We start from the raw sequence: 23,096 nt of genomic DNA, 5'->3' as shown, positions 1-23,096 counted from the left end.
TGGCCATATCTCGAGACAGGGTTGCCAGATGTTCAATGTTTTAGACTCGTTGGAAAGGTATTTTGATAAGCTAACCAACAATAGGTCGGATGGTGTATCCGGACATAGTTTACATACATTTAAGTGAGATTCGGCTTCAAAAAAGTACATCAATATCACTTAAGGGGCCATATCTCGAGACAGGGTTGCCAGATCTTCAATGTTTTAGATTCGTTGGAAAGGTCTTTTGATAACCTAACCAACGATGGGTCCGATGATGGACCCGGACATAGTTTACATACATTTAAGTGAGATCCGGCTTCAAAAAAGTATATCAATATCACTTAAGTGGCCATATCTCGAGACAGGGTTGCCAGATCTTCAATGTTGTGGACTCGTTGGAAAGTTATTTTGATAACCTAACCAACGATGGGTCGGATGATGGACCCGGACATAGTTTACATACAGTTAAGTGAGATCCAAATATATGTGAAAACACATTTTTATACATAACTTTTGAACTACTTATCGAAACTTAAATCTGTATTAAACTCGATCTATGGGACCCTAAACCAAGTCGAATGCAACAAGTTCGGGTCAAATCGGTTCAGCCAGTGCCGAGAAACATGAGCTAGTTTGTTGGTCACATACATACATACACACACACATACACACACACATACACACAGACATTTGTTCAGTTTTCGATTCTGAGTCGATATGTATACATGAAGGTGGGTCTACGACGTTTTTATATGAAGTTCATTTTTAGAGCAGGATTATAGCCTTACCTCAGTGAGGAAGGCAAAAATCCGAATCCAGCCTGTAAAAAACCGCGAAGAGGATCGAAAATCCGTACGGTACGGAAAAATCCGTACAGTTTGCAAAGGCGTTATGCAACTTGTATTTTTTTTTTCGATAGTGTCAAAATCTTATAACTTTCATGGCAAAATTTATACGTACGCTTGTAAACTGATTTTAATGTGTATTGCAATGTTTATTTTCTATTGCAGTCAATTTGCGGTAGTTTTTGACATCTTGAATTGAAAAAAGTACAAACCGAGCATTACAGTTTGATGCTGAAAATGTTATTATAAATTAATTGATAACATGCTATTCGCCAAAAATTTCAAAAATTCTCAGAAAATTAAATATCAATAAATTTATTCAAATATTTCTTCACAATTGTACTTTTAGATTTTGATTAAAAATACAATATAAAATGTATTCTTCAAAGTTTATAATCAATCAAGTTTAATAATGAAATAGTAGTTTATGCAACAAGTTGCAAAAAGAGGATTTTTTCAGCACGAGTCGTACATTTATCCAACGAGGTTCACCGAGTTGGATAAATACGAAGAGTGCTGAAAAAATCAAGTTTTGCAACGAGTTCCATACAACATTTTTTGCATTTCCAAAAAACACACACTGAGTGAAATTTTATGTCAAATTTTCATGTATTTTGTCAATAAATCGTTTAAATTAAAAAAATGTTGAAAAGTGTTACTTTTCGAAACAAGTGCTGAAAAGTTCAACTTTTCAGCACCCATTTGAGTGCTGAAAAGTAGAACTTTTCAGCATTTATTTTGAAAAGTGTTGCTATTCGATTCTGTTCGTTTTGGTACAGAAAAGTAGGCTATTTCGTCGTTCAAGAATGACAGCAAAAATAAGTAGTTTCACGACGGAATTGCAAAAAATATTTTTTAACAATATTTGTTTACACCTGATTTTATGGGAAAATTTTGAAGGTGGATGGGGGGCAGAAAGGTCCGTTTAATGAAAAAAAAAAAATAACTTAATCCTCTTATGTGGTTGTTGCCTTCACCACTCCTTACCAATTTTTGCTCACTTTAAAGATGTGGACATAATCGACATCAAGCACCAAAAATGTGTATTTGTATGGAACCAACTATATCTGAATGATCCGGCTTCAAAAAACTACACCAAAATCACTTAAGTGGTCTTAACTTGATAAAAAATTTGCTAGATCTTCAAACTTTTAGACTTGTTTGAAAGGGTAATGGTCTGATTCTGGATCCGGACAATGTTCCGGACATTTTGCAAAATACAATAGGCAATCCAATCAATAATAAATAGGCAATAATCAAATGGAATCGCAGAACTTCAATTTGATGATAAAAATCAGATAATATAAAAAGGAAACCTATTTTTTTTGTTCATGATTCAATGGAGCATTTCCATTGGAGCAGTTTTTGCTTTTTTCTACAATGTATTTCTTATGGAGCGAACTGTCAAAAACTGCTCGACTGCGGGTGCTCCATTATCCGAAGTCCCATACAAACCTTACCTTCGGCCAATCGAAACTTCGGATAATCGAGGCTTCGTGTGAACAAGTCTTGACTACAGCCTTAAAACATTTAAAAAGTTTTTTTTAACCCACAACATAATCCAAATCACTCCAATCGCCGGTAACATTGCGTTTGATTGGCGGAAAATATCCTCCCTGGGTAGATGCGTGGAACTTGCTGAAAGGTTGGGCGGGGGTTGGGAAACTCAAATGGAAGTGGAAGAATCAACCCTCAAACCCGAGCAAGAGAGTGAGTAGAAAAAGGTGAAGCAAGAGAGAGCGTGAGAAAGACCGACCACGTGAACGCAAAACTCTCCTGCTCTGGTTCGTGTGTGTGCAGTTTGACGTTGAACGGCGTCCTCACTCAAGTGGAAGGTGATGAGAGTGAGCAGGGTGAGCAGTGAGAAGAAATGTGCCGCGTGGTTGCAAGCATCAAGGCGCTTTTTACAACTGGAGCATGCGCTGTGAGTGATTTTCAGTTGTCATAGTAGTATGAAAATTGATGAACACGTGTTAACCGTTGATTTGAGGAACGTTCGAAGACCGTAGTAAAAATAAAGGGGAAATATTCTCATAATACTTTATTGATCATTTCAACATTTTGCTAAAAGTGTAACCGTCGTCTTTACAATATGAATTTTCTTTTTCAATTTGTTAAAACTACTTTCGACAATGTATAAAACATCAAAATATCGTCTATCGTTACTCCAATAGCTCTTTGCACGGTGCTATCGCCATACAAAATACTATTAGATATATGGTTGGCACAAAATATTCATCTCACTCTCTAATCGATACAGCGATTGCGGGGACTTAATATATTATCTTAATCACAATAAAATAGTTGTCTGTGGGGTCGCTCCTGTCGCTAGCTCTAAATACTTATAGGCAAAATACACAACTTCGATTGTATCTACACAAAAACAGTTTTTAAAACCAATAGGAATGTAATTATTGCGTCGTGTCGCAACGACTTGAAAAATTTCAAACTGGATGGATTTTCCTGGAAAATCTCCTTATCTCCCGCCCTCTTTAACCCTCTACTCGTGATCCCCAAAGGTGTGAATAATCTCTTTGAGGCTGGTGCTGGTGCCGACGACCAGCCCAATCACGGCAATCACTCCGATGACACTGTTCTTCACAATCATCCAGGCCTTGGCGAGTCCGTGCGTTTCGTGCCAGTACGTGCACGTTTGGATGAGCGCCGGGAAGGCGATACCCAGCGCGGACAGACAGAGCGCCCCGAACAGCGAGATGAACAGCTCCAGGTTCGGGATGGCCACGGCGAGCAGGACTGGAGTATGGAGAAACAAGGAGTTTAGTTAGGAATTAGAAAATCAAATTAAACAAAATTATTTTGGGAATGCATTACTGGATTTTTTGAGGAATCGTGCTCCTTTGCCAATTCTTATTCAACTTCTGTTTAACATAAGAACAATTATTTATGAAATCGGCCGATTTCGACCCTACGACCAAGGAAGCCATTTTGTGTCATTGGTACACCCATACAAGTCTCCATACATTTTTGAAGCTGTCCATACGAAAATGGTACGTGAATATTCGAAAATCTGTATTTAACTTTTGAAGGAATGTTCTGATCAATTTGGTGTCTTGGGCAAAGTTGTAGCTATTGATGAGGACTGTACAGAAAAAAAGTAAACAAGAAAAAATCTTGCCGATTTTTCAATTTATTTTTTTTCACCAAAACTCTATTTCCCAAAATTGGTATTACTTGATTTTCGAGATTTTTATATATGTGTTAGAGGACCAAAACCACAACTTTTGAGCCATAGAGAAGAACCATAAAAAATTGTGATTTTTCTAATCTAATCTAATCTAATCGAACACAAACGCAGCCAGTCCGATGAAAGCATGCTGGAAAGTCTTGTGATTAGATTACGCCCCAAGCACTTTTCTTGTCAATATTAATAATTGCAGTACATCCGAGAACACCCCAAAATGAATTGCAAAAATTAAAGCGGCCAGCCCTACTGCGTTGTGTTTACCGCAGAGAGGATTCTGTGAACGGATCACATTTCACAGAATCTACAGGGGAGGAAGGATGCGTGGACATACCGTACCAAACGCTCCGAATCAGTTGGGGTTGGGTGTGTAAGTGTAAATTTGGCAAATAATAAGGTTCGTGGAAATGGACAAATGGGGATTGGGAAAATGGAAATGGAGAAGGGGTAGGAAAGATATTTCATATGAAAAAAAAAACTTTGCAAAAAATTATGGAAAGATCTCACCAAAACCTGGATATCTTCAATAAGCAGCTTCAATCTTCATTTTCCTGCAACCGGAATTTGACACAGCCTGACGTCACCTCCTCTGGGTTCTTGATAGTTTTCGGTCGACGAACCGAATCAAATAGAATCTGCTTCCATTTAGGGGCTGTTTAAGTGAAGGAACAGGCTCTTTGCCGGAATAGGCTGGAACCATCAGGAAATCTTCACCGCCATACGAAAAGGTTCACGGAGAGCTTCACTTTTGTCTTCAGCCACAGAAAGATTCTCTTACAGAATAAAGTCAACCGAAGAACAAATCCGAAACCGTCGTGGAATTTTGTAACAATTGGCCAAAAGATGCCAACGAGAAATAACTTGAAAAAAAAACCGAAGAAAACGTCAAATTTACGGCAGCGAAAAAATTTTACGTCCAAACTCGCGCATGGCTACTTCGATCCCCGAACCATAAAAAATTGTGATTTTTGGAAAAAATCTAAATTTCAGAAATACATTTTGTGTGACTTCAATTTTTATGTGAATTTGAAATTGCATTCGAAAAGTACTTAACAGATTTTTTGATAAAGGGCTTGTCCTCAAGATATAGCCACCGAAAGTTTGATTTCATCAAAGTATTTGTTCTGCAAACTTGATGCCGATGTCTTAGCAACTAATGGTTAGTTTCATTCATTCCATTCATTCCATACATTCATGAAATTTTCTGATATTTATCTCGGTAAAAAAATATTGTGAAAATTTTGGAATCGAGACTAACATTTCAACAGAATCAAATATTTAATATAACGCCCATTTAAAATGTTAGCCTTGATTCCAAAATTTCCAAAATATTGTGTTTGATAAGATCGGAAAATTTTATGAATCTTTCTTTTTCTAACAAAAAAACTATTCGTGTTTTTTCATCTACTTACTTTTGACATCAATTCGAGTTCTGCGACCCAATTTTAGTTTGATTTTGATCAACCAAAATTTTAAAATTTTCTCAAAAATCAAATTTTAGGTGGATTTTAGGTCAAAATTTCTGTAAGGTACTTTTCGCTCATGTTTTACTGTGTAGACGAAACAATTACGCTTCATTTGATACACATAATTTACGGGCTTATCGGTAGTTTTCGGTGAAATTAAACTCACAAATTAGAAGAAAGAAATGAAACTGATAAACAATTTGGGTAAATTAACAATCAGTCCCAATACTGAGCAAAGAACTTTGATACACATATCGCTTATTTTGAAAATTTGAGTATTTTCGAAAAATACGGTAATTTGTGAAAAGTTATGTATCTTCGAAAAAAAATCTAATACATCAAAAAACCACATGAAATTTTAATTCGTTCGATACCCATATTGCAAATTTTGAAAATTTGAGTATTTCAAAAAAAAAACTCTAATAAAGTACTTTTGAAAAATAGGGTAATTTGTGAAAATTTTAGTATTGAAAAAAAATAATTGAAAACTTTAGTAAAATACGGTATTTTGTGAAAATCTCGGATTAGTTTTCAAAAAGCCGTAAGAGCCATTGGTAAACGAAGTCCTTTTTGCATCGGTATTCGATCTACTTACGAAAAACCAATATCAAAAATGCTCAAGATTGTTCATCTACACGTCTTCAAGTGCCCCATACTTGAAATAAATGAAATTTTGTTTCATTTTCGAGAAAAACGAAAATTAGTGTCAAAGATCACAGTGGCTCTTACGGCTTTTTGAAAACTCACCCGAGAAATGTTGATATTTTACAAAAAAAAAACTTTAATAAAGTGAAAAAACATTTCGCTTCGTTTGATACCGGAAAAATAGAGTTTGCTGTGAAACATTTCTAGTACATATTTATACTTTGAAACTAACTACATTTTCAAAAAATATATTCTTAGTGAAAGCATTGAAAATTGAACATGATGTGGAAGAATTAAAAATTGATATTAATTCTACGCGATTATCGTTGCCATAAAAAAATTGCAGTGGCTATAATTTTTTTTACGACTTTGATTATACTTGAATAAATTAAACAAAATTTCCATAACCATAACAGTTGATGGCACTATTATATTAAAATAAAAAAAATATTGAAGTCATTTTTGAAGATACATAAACATTTTTAAACGAGCTGACGTCATGTTTAAAAATGCTAGAACGTTTCATGAAAAAAGGCTTCGAATAAACTTTCAATTTTCAAATCTCATAAATACGGCAGCATGTCTACTTACATGTGACCAGCACCAGCACCGTTCGCACGAGATACTCGTAGATGGTGGCCCGCGGCGAGTCCCCAATGTGCTTCTTCATGTAATCGTTCCAGGTGATGTCGATGGCCACGTAGCAGGCCAGCCCGTGGGTGATGTAGATGGCAAAGGCCAGCATTCCCTTGACGCACTGGGCCAAACTAGAAGAGCAGAATTTGAACGTTTTTAAATTTTTGAATTTTTAAATTTGAAGAATATTGAAAACAGCAAACTTACATCTCATCCTCGGGAAGATTCAGCGTGATCGAACCCTTGGCGTCCAATCCGTAGTTCAGATATCCGAAGAATCCCATTCCGATGTACAGCGTCACGATCAGAATCATAGCCTTGTTGAGCACTCCAAAGTTTCCGCCAAACTTCTTCGGCGTCTTCATCTCATTCTCCAACGGAAGAATCTGCGAATCGATTAAGCAAACATGTCAAACCTGCGTAAGAAAGCAACTCACTAGGAACCTACCACACCGATGGCCTCCAGCGCGAACAAGACCGTGCCGAAGAAGAGCGGGAACTCGGCCACGTTGCCGACCGCTTCCCGACCCTCGAACGAGATCGGCTCGCGGAAGATGTAGTACAGGATGATGCCGAACGAGACCAGGGTGATAAAATTAGCCAGCGTCGAGAACGGTGCCAAGAATTTGAGATTGCGAACCTGCAAGTTTTGTGGAGTGGTGCAGTAGCAGGAGTGTCGTGGATGAGAGCGTTGATCCACGATGAAAGATGATCGCACATGGGGAAAGAGAAATTTAAGGGAGAAATACAGGGTTAGTTCAAGTGAAATTTTCATTGTCGGATTAGAGTGATGGTTTAACATCGATCTAAAATATTACATAAGAAGTTTAAGTTTAAAAACACCCCATAGTTTCATTAAGCAGAAGAAGTAAATTCATACAATGTGCAAAGAAAAAACTACCTGTTTGTCCATATATTTCAAATCTATTGAGCTAGTTTCAGGCTGCAAGGTTTAATTTATTTTATATACTGTCAACCAATGCTTTAAAGGGGAGCTGTCGATAATTGTGACTGCCCGAAATTTAAAAGAGCGATTGTTGAATGCTGACTGAGCGCGCCTCTCATAACCGTTATCAAGAAGAGACCGTCGTCAGTGAGCGCACACGAAGTTGAAACGAAGGAATGCGAACTCGACACTCAATCAGCCGCAGGACACGAACGCTCTTTCTCTTTCTTCCTTTTACTCTCTATCCTCCATGCTGCGGTGTTGCGTGGTGACATCAATCATTTGAGTGCAGTCATGGGGAAGGTGATCAGAATTGAGAGAGGCGGTGAGAGTCAAATGACTGTATGAGTGACGTTGCGTTACGCGTTTGTGAACGAATGAAAACATAATGTCAAAGTCAAGTCTGGTAAGATTGTACGTCAAAAAAAGTAAAATCTCAAACTCAACTTGGTCCAAGATGCACGTGCGACAAGATAGCACGATCACATCGAATTGCAATCTTCCCCCGAATGTGCACGTCAGTTATCATAACAATAAAGACGCGACTTGGGCGGGACGGGTTAAGATCTAAATTTAAAACAAACTATTTTGACGCCAATTTCGTACCCTTCCTTTGTGTTGGTGAGTGCATTCTCACATTAGTGTTAAAATTTGTTTTGTTCATCGCAATGGATGCTGGCGCCCATTTTTGGCACTTTTGCATCGGTGCAGAACTCGTAAATTAAGACGACTAAAATAACTACAGACATCCCGAATACTAACCCAGTTGATCAGGATGAGTGGCAACAGGATGATCAGCATGTATATCCGCACGTCGGTATCATTCTCCGTGTAGTAGTCCGCAATGGCCTTAATGTTGGACGACACAAACACCACGTAAACGCAGCACGTGCCCAGCTGATAGATCAGCAGGAAGGTGTTGATGATGTGACTGTCGAAAGGATATTCCATTATACAAAAATTCCAACCTCAACCACCACCCACCAAACTCACATAATGACTTTGGACAGCGGTTTCAGCGCGTCCGGTCCCTCGAGCAGCGCCGTCTGCGTGACCGCCGGGTAGTTCAGGCTCGGCACCCGTTTCCGCCGGCACAGCTCGAACTCGGCCTTGATGAGCAGGTGGATGCAGTACGTGCACAGGATGCCGATCAGCAGCGTTCCGACGCCACCGACCAGCCAGCCGGCGTGGTGGAATGCGTTCGGCATGGCCAGGATCCCAGTCCCGAGCGAGCCCTTCAGCAGGTGGATCAGCGTTTCGTTGTTCGTCGTGGGATGCTCGACGTGCCGGTGCTCGTACGGGTTGTAGTCCGTCTCGAGGCCCGGCTTCTTGTCCTGGATCTCCAGCGCGAAGCTGTTTGCGATGTTCTTCGTGCCATGGTGGGCCTTTTTGCTGAATGAGGAAAAGATGAAAGTAGACAAATTTATTTTTAACAATCTTCGTTATTGTCGACAAAGGATGTCTGTTTAGTTAGATAATACAAATAATAATTTTTTTGAACAAAACACGAGTGATTTATTTTTAAAAATACCTTTGTTCACCATATCCAAAGGGGTTGAAAGGAGGATCTGCCATTTTATTGATGATTCCGATTTAAAGGACTTTTGATTCATAATAGATCAATGTTATGATTTTTATGTTGACATGAAATTCTCTAGAATGGGGGCCTTCTTTGATGTGATTTAATAAATCCAGACAGTTTTCAAGTTCTATAGAAATTGAATCCGAAAAATCTGTGCTCATTTTTGAGTCTCCAAACGAATTTTGTTCGAATATCCAAGTACAACTTTGCCGAAGATTGCGAATCAATTCATCTACTCTAATGAATTTCGTCGTCTTTTCTGCTTACCTTTTAAGCAAATGAGCAATTATCTAAGAAATCGGTCTTTTTATTTAATTGTAATTTTTGTATTTTTAAGTCCGGCTGAAACTTTTTTGGTGCCTTTGATAAGGCCAAAGAAGCCATTTGCATAATTAGTTTGTCCATATAATTTTCCATACAAAAATAATGTATGAAAATTCAAAAATCTGTATCTATTGAAGGAATTTTTTGATCGATTTGGTGTCTTCGACAAAATTGTAGGTATGGATAAGGACTACACAATTTTGTGATTTTTAATCAAGATTAACATATCAAAAGGGGTAAACATTCAATATTACGCACTTTTGAAATGTTAGTATTGATTTAAATTTTTTGAAAATATTGTTTTCGAAAAGATCGGATAATTTCACGAATGTTTAATATTTTAACATTGTAAATCGGACCATTAGTTGCTGAGATATCGACATTCAAAAATGGTGGGTTGTTTGGGTGAGACTTAGAAAACATAAATTTTCCTGTTTTTAAACCTTTGCATGATAATATCTCAGCAACTAAGAGTTGTATCAACAATGTTCAAAAAGCAAAATATAGAGAATTTTCTCAGCTTTTCAAAAATATTTTTTTTTCAAAAGTGAGCAAACTTGTGCATTTATTTAAAAAATGAAAACTGCTTCAAAAAAGTTACCCAAAATGGCTTTAACTTGAAAACGGTGAACTTTATCAAAATTTTACTAAAGTTCTTTTTGATTGCAAATCTGATTTTATATCGAAAAATAAAATTGAAAATTTTTTTTGAACCAATATTTCGATTAGTTGAAAAAATAGATTTTTCGAAAGCGATTATTTGGTGAAAGCATTTTTATTGAAATGCCGAGAAATCAAATGGTAAAAGTGATCATACCCATGGTTTTCTAAACCGTTCAGTTTTTCATGTAAAATTTTCAATATTTGATCTTATTTTCAGCAACTGGTTGGTTTGGTGATAAGGATCAAAGAGACAGTATGGCCCATAAAAATGCGACATGTGCATTTTTTTTTTCACAGAAAAGTGGTTTCATTCTAAATGTATTCAACAAACTGATTTTGTTATGTATCATGGTTTTAGTTTAGTATGTTTTGAAGATATTTTCATGACAGTTTATTGCTGTTCGCCAAAATTCGGTATTTGCGGACTAAAATATTAGATGTATTTCTGGTACAACATTTACCTTAATTTCATACCTTTTATCTTAAAAACGAAACAGTAAAAAATATCCAACCCTGTGTCAAAAGCATCGTTAGAAACCACATTGTAAACAGTCAAAACTGGCCCGATTCCACCTATTAACAATGTCGCATTTTTTATGGGACATACTGTATGTTAAACATATTCTGAATCAGCACCTTAAAGATTGAAAAAAAAAATGAATTCAAATTTTATTTACTTGTATTTGCATGAAATATTAAGATATAAATCATAAACTTTTCAAACTTGCAATAGCATAAAAAGAAGTTTAATTTTTAAAATGAGCGAAGTATATAAATTTAAACCCTTTTCAAAAGCTAGTATTTAATTTAAATTTTGAAAAAAATTTAATCAGAAAGATTTGGCATTTCAAAATATAGCGCTGTTGGGAATAAAGTAAAAAAAATATCATGTTTCCTGTATCATTTTTAACTTTACTTCAGTAAATTGAACCCAATCATAAAAACAGGATTGTTTTGAAATATTCCAAAATAATATTTATAGATTAAATTTTCAAAAGGACCTATCTGCATAGGAAATCCATGACTCATAGGTTGTTTTGAACATTTCTTCTAGATTTTGAGACTTAGGCAACCATGAAAAAAAGTTTAAAAAAATACTTATTGCAAAATTTTCACACAAATCAAACTTATCACTAGATTTAACTTGAAATCGGTGCACTTTAATAATTTTTTAAAGCCTAAAAGTGCAAGATTACCGTTAACAGTAAAGTTTTTTTTTGTCGACCGTATTTTCAAATATGAAAAAAACAGTAAATTGACAAATCACTCAATTATTTTCTATTTTAATCCTCAAAATCCGATAAAAATTTAAAATGTTGAAAAAAGCGATAAGCATATCGCCGATAATGGACCATAACTCATTTTCAAAAGCTTTTTAAAATTGACTCAATACGACCACATCATTTGATATTTTCAATGCTTTAACTTAAAATAAATGTTTTTTAAAAATGATTTAAGTTCACAAGTATAAATACCGTCAATAGGGCGAATTGGGACACATGGGGCGAATTGGGACACATGGGGCGAATTGGGACAGCAGTTTTAACTAGAGATCCTTAATAGGGAGACTGGTCGAAGTGAATTTGACGTATCCAAACGAGCATTTGCCTTTACGCCCAGCCAAACTTATCAGTGTTGCCAAGCTCAAAACATACGTTGCCAGATCGATTTAGCCAGCTTAGACCAGTCTCCCTATTTAGGGTCTCTAGTTTTAACCATGTTAGAGAATAATATTTTGATTTTTCTGGTTGGTTTCGGATAGAACAGACTCAGACCAACAAAATGTGTACATCCATTTCCAAATTTAAAACCTTTAAGTGCTCTAAACACTGCTGTCCCTATTCAGACTGTAGTCCCGATTCACCCCAGATGACGGAACTAAAAATTGTTCCTTAAATATTATTTTTTTCGAAAGTACTCAATTTATCATTATTTTCAATATGGGTATCAAATGAAGCGAAATTTTGTATGCTTTTTTCACATTTTAATATTTTTTAAATACTTAAATTTTTCGCACTCAATTTTTCCGTATTTTTTCGAAAATACTAAAATTTTCAAATTTGCAGAATGGGTGTCAAACGAAGCGAAATTTTGTTTGCGTTTTTTCCTTTTTAGAGTTTTTTTTGTTTTAAACTAAAATTTACAAAAAATATAGCATTTTTTCGCAAAAAAAACAAAATTTTCAAAATTTGCAAAATGGGTTCCAAACGTTGCGAAATTTTTCACATAAATCACATGCTTTTCAGTTTATAACAGTTTGTATTGTTACAAACTGACATTTTCACAAAATTCTTTAATTTTTCGCAAATACTCAAATTTTTTAAATTTGCGAAGCGAAATTGTTGAGGCATTTTCAAATTATAAGAGTCTTGTTTTAAAAAATACTAACATTTTCACATTTTTTTTAAAATACTTAAATTTTCAAGATAATGTGAAAATTTTAATTTTCAACGAAACAAAACGCAAATAAATTGAAAACACATAAAAAAAATCGTTTTGTTTGATACCCATATTGCAAGTTTTGAAAATTTGGTTTACTATACTATTATTGATCATAAATTTATCGATTAGCATTCAATGTAAAATATATGTTTGGTAATTTTTAAAAGTGTACTTTTTCCACAAAATTGTCTCAAATTTTACCTAAAAAATTGCAGAAAAAACCAATCAATTGATCAGATTTTTTTTTTCAAGAGCTGTCAATTCTGTATGGACAAATTACCGACGCGAAATGGCATTTTTGGTCATACGAAAGGCTCCCTACACAGCAAAAAATCCGATGGTAAAATCGCATGAAAAAGCATGCACATCACCTTTGTGAGCAAAAGCATGTAATATTGTATGAGAAAACGTGTACACAAAAAGCAGAAGAAAAAAAATCAGGTCTGCTCACCCTAAAAATAACATCAATATGTCGAGAGACATATTCAGATTATCAAATCCGCGCCCCAACCCGCTCGACTATCTCGCCGATATGAATATAATTGGATCTGGTTCCCCATACATCGTATGCAGTCAACACAGTATACGACGTACGGAAAACCTACTGTTACATTGGCATTGATCCAATCATTTTCAAAGCGGCGAGATAGCCGAGCGGGTTGGGGCGCAGACTTGGTAATCTGAGTATGACTCTCGCCAGATTGGTTTTATTTTTGGGGTGAGAAGACCTGATTTTTGGTACATGCTTTTTGTGTACACGTTTTCTCGTACAATATTACATGCTTTTGCTCACAAAGGTGATGTGCATGCTTTTGCATGCGATTTTACACAGATTTTTTATGCTGTGTACAAAGTGAGAAAAGAATAAAAAATAATACAATAACTAATTTCCCTAAAAGGATAATTACTGAGAGAACTGCTCTTGTATGCGGAATGAAGTAGTAAAATGATGTCATTTTTAAGATAAATTTAAATGAAAGTATGACTTTTAAAATATGCATGACTGAACTTATTTTGAAACTTGTTTTTTATTTATAAATTTATTTTCTGTTAGATTCAACCATTCTGTTTCCGAAGGCTATATTTGCACACTAGAGATTTTGAGAATTTTGTAAACGAAGATAATTTTAGATCCATAATCAGGGAACATAGAACTATCTTAATTTTGTATTGATTTAAAAAGTGAGCTCAGTACAACCTTGAATATGCTACATTTCATTTAATCATTGACATTAAATTTTACCTGTTGAGACCATCATCTCCAACGAACGCTGTATTGGTGTGGCCTTTATCCACCGTCATTGTGATGTTTTAATCTGAAATGAACGGAATGAACAGACGATTAGCAATGGCGCTCGTTTTTATACCTTGATTTTTGTAAGGTAGCTAAAGTTTAAGTTTATTAATTTGTTATGGTGAATCACTTATGTTTCTCTTGTAGTTTGATATCGTTTTTATTATATTTCTTAATTAACAAATTTTTTTCCTAGAAATGATGACTCTTTCAACTTTTTTGACTTTAAACGTTTTAAAAAGGCTATTAAAATAGAAATACTCAAAATACCCAACTACTTATAACTTTTGAAGTTCATTTAAAAAGATCCATTCCATCCACCCTTTGTTCCATCACGATGTATGTAAAAAATATTTGTTGAAATTAGCTACACTGATAGTGAAAAAAAACTGATTTCCATAAGTAATTGGGATGATGCCATGTTCCTGCCCTTACGTAATTTTACATGTCAAATTAAGCATAATCAGGCTACCTTGTACATTGTTTCACTGCAACAATAAAATCTTACTTTCCTTAATTTTAGAATCAACTTTAAAATGATCGTATGCCTTTTTAGCATCAAACCATCTACTGACTTCAATAGGTGATATCATCTGATTTTAAAAGACGCATACGACATCCTCAAAATCTACTCCAGAACATATTCAAATGACTTTCGCGCCCGAATCCAAAGGGTAGATTGGCGGACCATGACCAAGTGTGGCGCTGCCGACCAGCACGTGAATGTATCAATTTCATCGTAATCGTCGCAGTGTAACCGGCTTAAGCCGGTTCTGGGGACTTTTCTTGGAGAGCAGCAGATGACGAGCCTCTCCACCCAGCTGGAACCAAGAAGGGGTGGAAGAATACTTGTCGTCGAGCTACTAAATTACCAGTCGGTTTGGACCGACTCTCATGAATATTAATACATTTTTTCTTTGGTTTTTGGACCGAAGATTCGCGCTCGGGGTGATGATGGCCAGCTGCCAAAGCCAGATGACGTTGGCTGGCGCAGAGATTTCGGTGACGGTGAAAGGAGCATTTCGAGCGAAAAGATCGTCATGATTAGAAAAACAAACAAAAACTGATATTTTGAGAGCGATGCGATTTTTGACGCTAACTTTGAGTGGCACAGATGGCAATAAATTTCGATTTCTGCGACCATTTGCCATCTGGGAAAAAGTGTGGTGAAAAATTGTGAGTGCAATCAAGTTCCAGTTCGAAAACGTAAACAAAATCTTCAAATCCGCGAGTATCCTGTCCAAAGATCAATTCAAAGAACCTGTTCCATACAAAGTTCGCAAAACACATAAAAAATCGCTTCCAAACGAAACTAAAACAAACCATTTATCGGCAGTATGCTAATTAGTCGCAAACGCTCTGACTAACTCTCCCGGTGTGTGGAGTCGGTCAATTTTTGCGGATCACCTTGAACTGCTTAAGCGCACACTTCAAGCCAGTGTGCGATAATTTTCGCTTGAAGCGTATTGCGTATCGAGTGGCGAACTTTACAGACAAGCAGGATGCTATTGCTGATCAGCAGGGGCTGTGGGTCAGTAGATTATAAACTTGAAAATAGAAGCGGGTTTCGAAACTGGTTTGGCAAATCCGGAGAAGGTGGCAAATAGTGCAAAGTGTAGATTCGGTTCTGAGTTTTGCTTTCTTGTTTTTTTCGGTGGTTGAAAGTGGTTTGTTTGTTTATGTTTTGAAGAGATAAAAGCATAGCAATTTGCTTGTTTGCTGATCTTTTAATGGTCATTGTTGTCTAAGAAAATCCAGAATCACTTAGCAATTCTGCAGTAATTCTTGTGATTCCGGAATTACCTACACAGCAAAAAATCCGATGGTAAAATCGCATGCACATCACCTTCGTCAAAATAAACACTTAATATTACACACTACATGTACAATTTTTGCAAACACAAAAAAAAGTTGCAACCAACGGGATTCAAACTCAGCACCAACAGTAAGGGCTGGTGCCTTAGCCCACTCGGCCATCAACACAATGGAAAGTTGTAAGGATAAACGCATTTAACAGCTTGAAATTTCGGTTAAGTAGGTTTCCCATACTGATGGGCTACATATTTCAGGGTGTAAAATCACATAAAATTGCATAAGATAATGCAATATTCATTTTAAACCCAGGCATTTTACACACAGCTGGATTACTACTTTTTTAGCTGTGTAGTAATTTCGTAGTGATTCGTGTATTTCCATAGTTACTCATTAATTCGCGTATTTCCCATTGATTCTAGGAACTTCTGGCAAATCTTTAACCTTTCGGCAGTCGCGTGTTTTTAGCGTATATTACAAGTGTTCTTACAAAGTGTGTACAAAGTACACTTACGCTACTGCCGGTGGGTTAAAGGGAAATCTGCAGAATGCATTTTGCTTTTGCCTGATGGCCGTAAGAAGTACAGAGCGGATTCGGTAATTCAGATTTCGGTACTTCGAATGTCCGCTAATCCGAAAGCTCTCTAAATTCAACTTATTCGATTGAAAAAGCACTCAAACGTCAAAACCAGCTGTCAAACTGACATTGTTATACCCCATTGTTCGATGATTTCCAAGCACGTGGTTTTGTACTGTTGACAGCTGTCAGTCGATCCAATAAGGCTTTCTAGTTGAAAATTTAGTTACATATTCACACCTCTGAGTACTACTCAGAAGTTGGTTTGTTTGCATCAGATCTGCTTTCTGTTTCCCGATGACAGCTGAGCAATTCTCTATAAAATCGGTTTTTTTTAGAATTTTAATTTTTAATTTTTTAATCCGACTGAAACTTTTTTGCTGACTTCGGTATGTCCAAAGAAGCCATTTTGCATCATTAGTTTGTCCATATAATTTTCCATACAAATTTGGCAGCTGTCCATACAAAAACGATGTATGAAAATTCAAAAATCTGTATCTTTTGAAGGAATTTTTTGATCGATTTGGTGTCTTCGGCAAAGTTGTAGATATGGATATGGACTACACTGAAAAAAATGATACACAGTAAGTTTTTTTTTTAACTTTTTGTCACTAAAACTTGATTTGCAAAAAAAAAACTTTTTTTTTTCATATGTTTTAGAGGACATCAAATGCCAACTTTTTAGAAATTTTCAGGTAGTGCAAAAAATCTTTGACCGAGTTATGAATTTTTTAATCAATACTGATTTTTTCAAAAAGTCGAAATATTGGTCGCAAAAATTTTTCAACTTCATTTTTCGTTGTAAAATCAAATTTGCAATCTATATTTCCCGAATAGTCCTTATCATAACCTACAGCAAAACATATAACTTGCCCGACCACCAAATCAGTTACATTTTCGAAAATTCGCAAAGCACTTTTTTGACAGCTCCCAAATATGTATGTAGAAACCTATGGTGTGAAATGGCATATTTGGATTTGAGAAATCGATGGACAAAGTTTCATTCAAATCAAAAAACTGAAAAAACAGTTTTTTTTGCGAAATTCTAGAGTACTGCTATGGTAAATATTAACCTAGTTGATTAAACTACTGGTGTTTGAAATGCCTGCAGCACAGTAAAAAAAGTTGAATTTGTAAGTTGAAAATGTGGTTGAATAATACCTATTTTTTTTTTGAATAAATTTACTTAAATAAAGAGAAAAAATAAATAATAAAAAAAGAAAATTCAATTAAACTAATGTAAATTCACAACTTTCTGATGTTTACATTACATTACATTTTGTGACACAAAATCGGTCACCGTTCCCAGTTATAACCATCATTTTTTAACTGTGAAGGTTTCTGGAGATCCGGCATCTCTGGCTTGTTTTCAATGAAAGAAAAGTATAAAAATAAACTAATTTTTAACATTTTAGAATAGTCCAATTTGACCCAACTGAGATGAAAACTGCTCTGCTTGCAAAAAAAAAATCATGTCAAAGCCAGTCACAATGTTCGATATTTGCGCAGCAAACCGCCCAAAGTGATATCCCATATCAAAACAACATTCATTCAAATCATACCACAATCACCAATCAAACGATAACGTTTCCGTAGCCGGGGCGCGCTCGTTTCAGGTCTTGAGGGTGGAGAGCAAAAAAAAAATCTGTTTCACGAATCTGACAAGCCATTGACATACAACAGATTGTACACGAGCAGTTGTGATCTCACCGGGGTGGACCAGCCGAACAGCTGAATGGAAGGTGATAAAGTGGCCGCTGCCACCTACTCTCATTACGACGCTGTATGATTGGATCAAGCGCGCGTAACCTTGAATATCTCGGGTTGCTTTTGGAGAAGGAACTGGATCAATTCATTCATAAAGTGAATGAAATTTTTGGATTTCCTAGTGGAACACACATTGAGAAGGTTAAACCTGCTAAAAGTGGTCATGACAGTTTTACATTTATCAAAACAGTTGGACTTGTGGCGAGCAGACCGCACGTTGATAGCTATATTAGCCCTACATCATCATCAAGTCATTATAATTCCGGTGGCATGCATTGTTATTATAGTAGTACTAACCGGCGTTGTAGAGATGCTCTGGGCTACACTTGAGCACAATCTACTAACCGACAGGCCAAACAATTGGCGGTAACAGGTTTTTGACATCCGAGCAAAAAAAAAACAACTCTGACCTTCTGCGTGCTGATAGATTCTTCTTTTGGATGAAGGACCTACGACGGCAGAAGTAGGAAATCCCCACATGTTAGAACGACCTTCACGACTAAAACTGCTCACTAATGGTATGGCGGCTGTCATTAAATTGCCGGCAAATCTGCTACCCCCATCCACTGGAATGGGCGAGATATCAAGAATCAATTCTGGTCGAGTGATTTTATTACTGGTTTTAGAACCAGATATTCACCCTCCCATTTGTAAACTCTCAACTATAGTTGGAGCCCTAGAAGTTGAACTCAAACAGGTTTGTCATTCCAGGAAGCGGTGCATTCACTGAACCAGGATCTGGGCCGACTCCCAACCTGATCCAGGTATTCGAAACAAAGACTTCAACTTCTGCGGCAATTATTGCTCACTCTGCCCAGTCCTCAAAAAACTGATCGTCAACCCCTTCGCTTAATAGCCCCGGCAAATTATTGTTTTGCCCGGGATTTTAACCTGAGATTAGAGTTCATTAGCTGATGCAAATTCGCGTCGTTTTAGAACCACAAACTGTGGATGCGAAGGAATTTCAAGCCGTACACCGTTTATGACCACAAAGTCAGTAACTTTGAGGAAGAGTGCAATTTCTTCAATTGAATAATAAGCATTGTGCGTGTGACCGACGACGACGACACAGCTGGAAGCAACTGCACTTGTAGTCAAAGCAGTTCAAGCCATGGTGATCCGAATCTGAATCTGGCATCTCAGCTGTCGTAGTGACGTAACGTGTGCGCGAACGCTAATTACCGGTGTCGGGGCAGGTCTGATCTTTATGGAAGTTGTGAATAATGCATTAGGAAGTGTGTGGTCTACGGCTGACATTGACATTGCTTTACATCGCGCAGGTTGAAGTTAAACATGGGAAATGATGAGAGATTTGAAGTTGCACTGTAGAGAAGTCGCGCATTAAATACTCTTAATTGCAGCCAAATACATCTACTACACCCACACACCACACATTAAAAGAAGTCGAAAGTTGTTGAAATCTCAACAACATGAGATTTCAGCCTCTCTTCCATCCAATGCCAAAACCTGCACCAACTTTTACGACTCCAATTCATTGAGTTTTTTACGACTCAACTCCAGCCAAGCTGACCACCCCGGTCCTTCTGAAAAACCACTCTTGCGAAATTTCGTAAGCTTCGTCAAAATCGCACACTGACATCGCAAAAGTTCAATATTTTGCCACGACAGTTTCCCACCCCATACCCAGGGAAATCATAATCATTTCGCCTTATTCGGCATCGTTTTTTTTTATCCGTTTTTTGTTTCTGCGTCGAAGATTTTGCGCAGCAGAATGGAAAGATCGCGCGCCAAAATGAAAGGGTTGTAAAAAGTGGTCCGATCTCAGCTCCCGGCTCGACGACCTGGCCAACCTGTGCTGGGTGATGATTGGCTACCGCGGGGACTAATTTGGCCCAACTCTTTTTGGGGCGAAATAATACGCTGTAAATGCATATCCGACCTGGCTGGCAGGTAGGGGGATGTCAAGTTGGGCAAATTTTGGTGGAGAATAGTCATGTATTTATTAAAATTCATTTTTTTGTACTAATCAAATAAAACTTCTTTATCAATGACAAAAAAAATAAATATATGAAAAGGAATGAACTTTCTATACTATGATAACAGCAACAATTTCCTGCTGTGAATCAACAAATTTAATGTTATTCAAAATTATTCAAATCATTTTTAAGGGGATAAATATCAAAATCAAATTATTCGCTCTACATCATTGCCTTGGCGTTCTCGATTGCGAGATTCCTACTCGAAACTAGGTGTCCAAAGGCTTGATTGGCAATTGCAAACCTCTTTTACACCTTAGCTCCCATCCAACCCGAGATTCGAACTGACGACCTTTGGATTGTTAGTCCAACTCCCTACCAGCAACTCCACCGAGGCAGGACCCAGGGAGACGACTCCTACACCTGAATTGAGCTAACGACCCAACCCTCTAGGTTAGACCGGTGCCAAATTTTTCAAAAAAAGTTTCTTCAGACGGGCATTTATTATCGTTTTGGAAAAAGCTACATGTGAAAAACTTTGTAAACTATTTATATCAAATTAACAAAATATCAAAAATTAAACAATATATAAATTGAGCACAATATTTAGCAGGTGTTTTTTATCAATATAAGCAAGTATGTTTATTATACGTTCAACTTTGTTTGTTTAAAAAGTGTTCTGATTTAAAAAATGTTTTTCAGTCAAACTAATTCAAAAAATATTCGAAAATTTATGTAATATTCTTTGACGAAGATTACCTCTGTAAGGTACACCATTATATTAATTAAAATTTCTTTTACTGAAATAAAACTCTAATAAAATCGTAAAAATCCGGGGTCGCAAAAATAGATTCAACTGTGCAGATAAATTTTATTTTTAAATAGAAAAAAATTAAAAGCTGACAGATATCGTGATGAAATAAATATATTAAATTTTCTCTATTTCTTTTTTAACTTTTTTTTTAGAATGTAGAAAACTGTCAAAAATTAGTTCATGGGTGATTTTTGAAAGCATACTGTAAACTGGGGTGACATCCAAATTTTTGTCTGTAAATTGAAAAAGAATTATTTGAGATGGAATCTCGAGCATGGGTAAATAACAAAGGAAATGCGTAATAATACCTTTCTCTGGTATCAATACCATTTTTTGGTATTTCTGGACCCTTTCAAATTTGTCTTAAGGATTATGCAAGAGCAAAATTTGGTATCATACCAATTTAAGGTATTGTTTTGATATTGCAAAATTGCAGAATTTGTCAATGGTCGAACACCACATTTTGGTATTCTTTTGGTATTACAGTATTTTATCAAATTCCTCTGACTAACATTTTAAAAGGGTGCATTATTGAATGTTTGGCCCTTTTAAAATGTTAGTCTTGATTTGAAAATTTTGGAAATATTGTTTTCGAAAATATCGGAAAATTTCACAAATGTTTCATATTTTAACATTGAAAATCGGACAATTAGTTGCTAAGATATCGACATTAGAAAATGGTGGGTTATTTGGGTGAGACTTAGAAAACATCAATTTTCCCATTTTTAAACCTTTGCATTGCAATATCTCAACAACTAAGGGTCGTATCAACAAAGTCCGAAGAAGCAAAATATAGAGAATTTTCTCAGCTTTTCAAAAATATTTTTTTCAAAAGTGGGCAAACATGTGCACTAATTCAAAAAAAATAATAACTGCGACTATTTTCAAAAAAGTCACTTAAATATGGATCTAACTTGAAAACGGTGCACTTTATCAAAATTTCAGTAAAGTGCTTTTCTATTGCAATTTTGATTTTACATCGAAAAATGAAGTTGAAAAATTTTTGCCACCAAAATTTCGATTTTTGAAAAAATTAGTATTGATTAAAAATTTCATAACTCGGTCAATGATTTTTTACACAACCTGGAAATTTCTGAAAAGTTGGCATTTTATGTCCTCTAAAACATATAAAAAAATAAAAAAAATAAAAATAGTGTTTTTTTTTTGCAAATCAAATTTTAGTGTCAAAAAGTTAAGTAAAAAATCACCAATTTTTTTTACCGTGTATCATTTTTTTCCAGTGTAGTCCGTATCCATACCTACAACTTTTCCGAAGACACCAAATCGATCAAAAATTCCTTCAAAAGATACAGGTTTTTGAATTTTCATACATCGTTTTTGTATGGACAGCTGCCAAATTTGTATGGAAAATTATATGGACAAACTAATGATGCAAAATGGCTTCTTTGGGCATACCGAAGGCACCAAAAAAGTTTCAGTTGGATTAAAAAATACAAAAAAAATCGAATGACCGAAATCCTAGAGAACTGCTCAGCTGATTTTCATTTTTTTTATAAACCCACAAAGATTTTTTTTAAATCGTTGAAATTTCGATTAATTTCAATCCAGTTTCATTTTAATAACACTAAAATGATGCTTAAAATGATTCTAAACGCAAAGGAATGCATTTTAAATTGACAAAAACTTGAAATGAAATTTGTACCAGCTTTATTTTAAAAATGCATATTTCAACGAATTTATTCAAACTTGTATGCAAAATCAAAGAACTGCTCATGTTGGTAAGGCTGCAAAAACTCACAGAAATTATTCAAACAATATGCTCAAAAAAAAACAAAAAAAACCAAAAGCTCTCAGAAATTAGTCAAATTTATATGCTGAAAGTTAAAATATATTTTCCCAATATTCCTCAATATTTCAAAACTCATCAAAATTATTCAAAATTGTTTGTATCAATTCAAAAATTCCTCATGATTTAAAGAATTCAAAAAATAGCAGAAAACACGATTATTTGTCAAAAAAGCTACTTAGTTTGAAAAAAAAATGCAAAAAATCATAGTTCTACTAAGCACGTCTGCTAGGACGATTGTTCAACAATAAAGTTTTTGACATTTTTTTCACAAACGTCTACCAGTCTTTGTCTACTCTACACGTCCTGCATAACTCAGTACCGTCTTCCCCGAAGGTATCTCACTCGCTCAAAA

At 35.7% G+C, this 23,096-nt stretch overlaps 1 protein-coding gene across 1 annotated transcript in view; it reads right to left on the bottom strand.

The window, feature by feature from the left end:
* Positions 1–23,096, bottom strand: part of LOC6043897 — a 65,559-nt gene that overhangs the window by 25,592 nt on the left and 16,871 nt on the right. Inside the window, exons 2-8 of the mRNA XM_038250902.1 lie at positions 13,977–14,049; positions 8,716–9,114; positions 8,485–8,653; positions 7,225–7,416; positions 6,984–7,162; positions 6,732–6,907; positions 3,331–3,581 (exon numbers count right to left, since the gene is read on the bottom strand). Coding sequence (XP_038106830.1) covers positions 3,331–3,581; positions 6,732–6,907; positions 6,984–7,162; positions 7,225–7,416; positions 8,485–8,653; positions 8,716–9,114; positions 13,977–14,035 — 1,425 coding nt within the window. The 5' untranslated portion in view covers positions 14,036–14,049. The remainder of the gene's footprint in view (positions 1–3,330; positions 3,582–6,731; positions 6,908–6,983; positions 7,163–7,224; positions 7,417–8,484; positions 8,654–8,715; positions 9,115–13,976; positions 14,050–23,096) is intronic.

This window comes from Culex quinquefasciatus, chromosome 2 (genome assembly GCF_015732765.1).
Source record: "Culex quinquefasciatus strain JHB chromosome 2, VPISU_Cqui_1.0_pri_paternal, whole genome shotgun sequence".
NCBI classification, from domain to species: Eukaryota; Metazoa; Arthropoda; class Insecta; order Diptera; family Culicidae; genus Culex; species Culex quinquefasciatus.
Note: the sequence above shows the minus strand (reverse complement) of the source record. Positions and strands in the feature narration are given on the sequence as shown.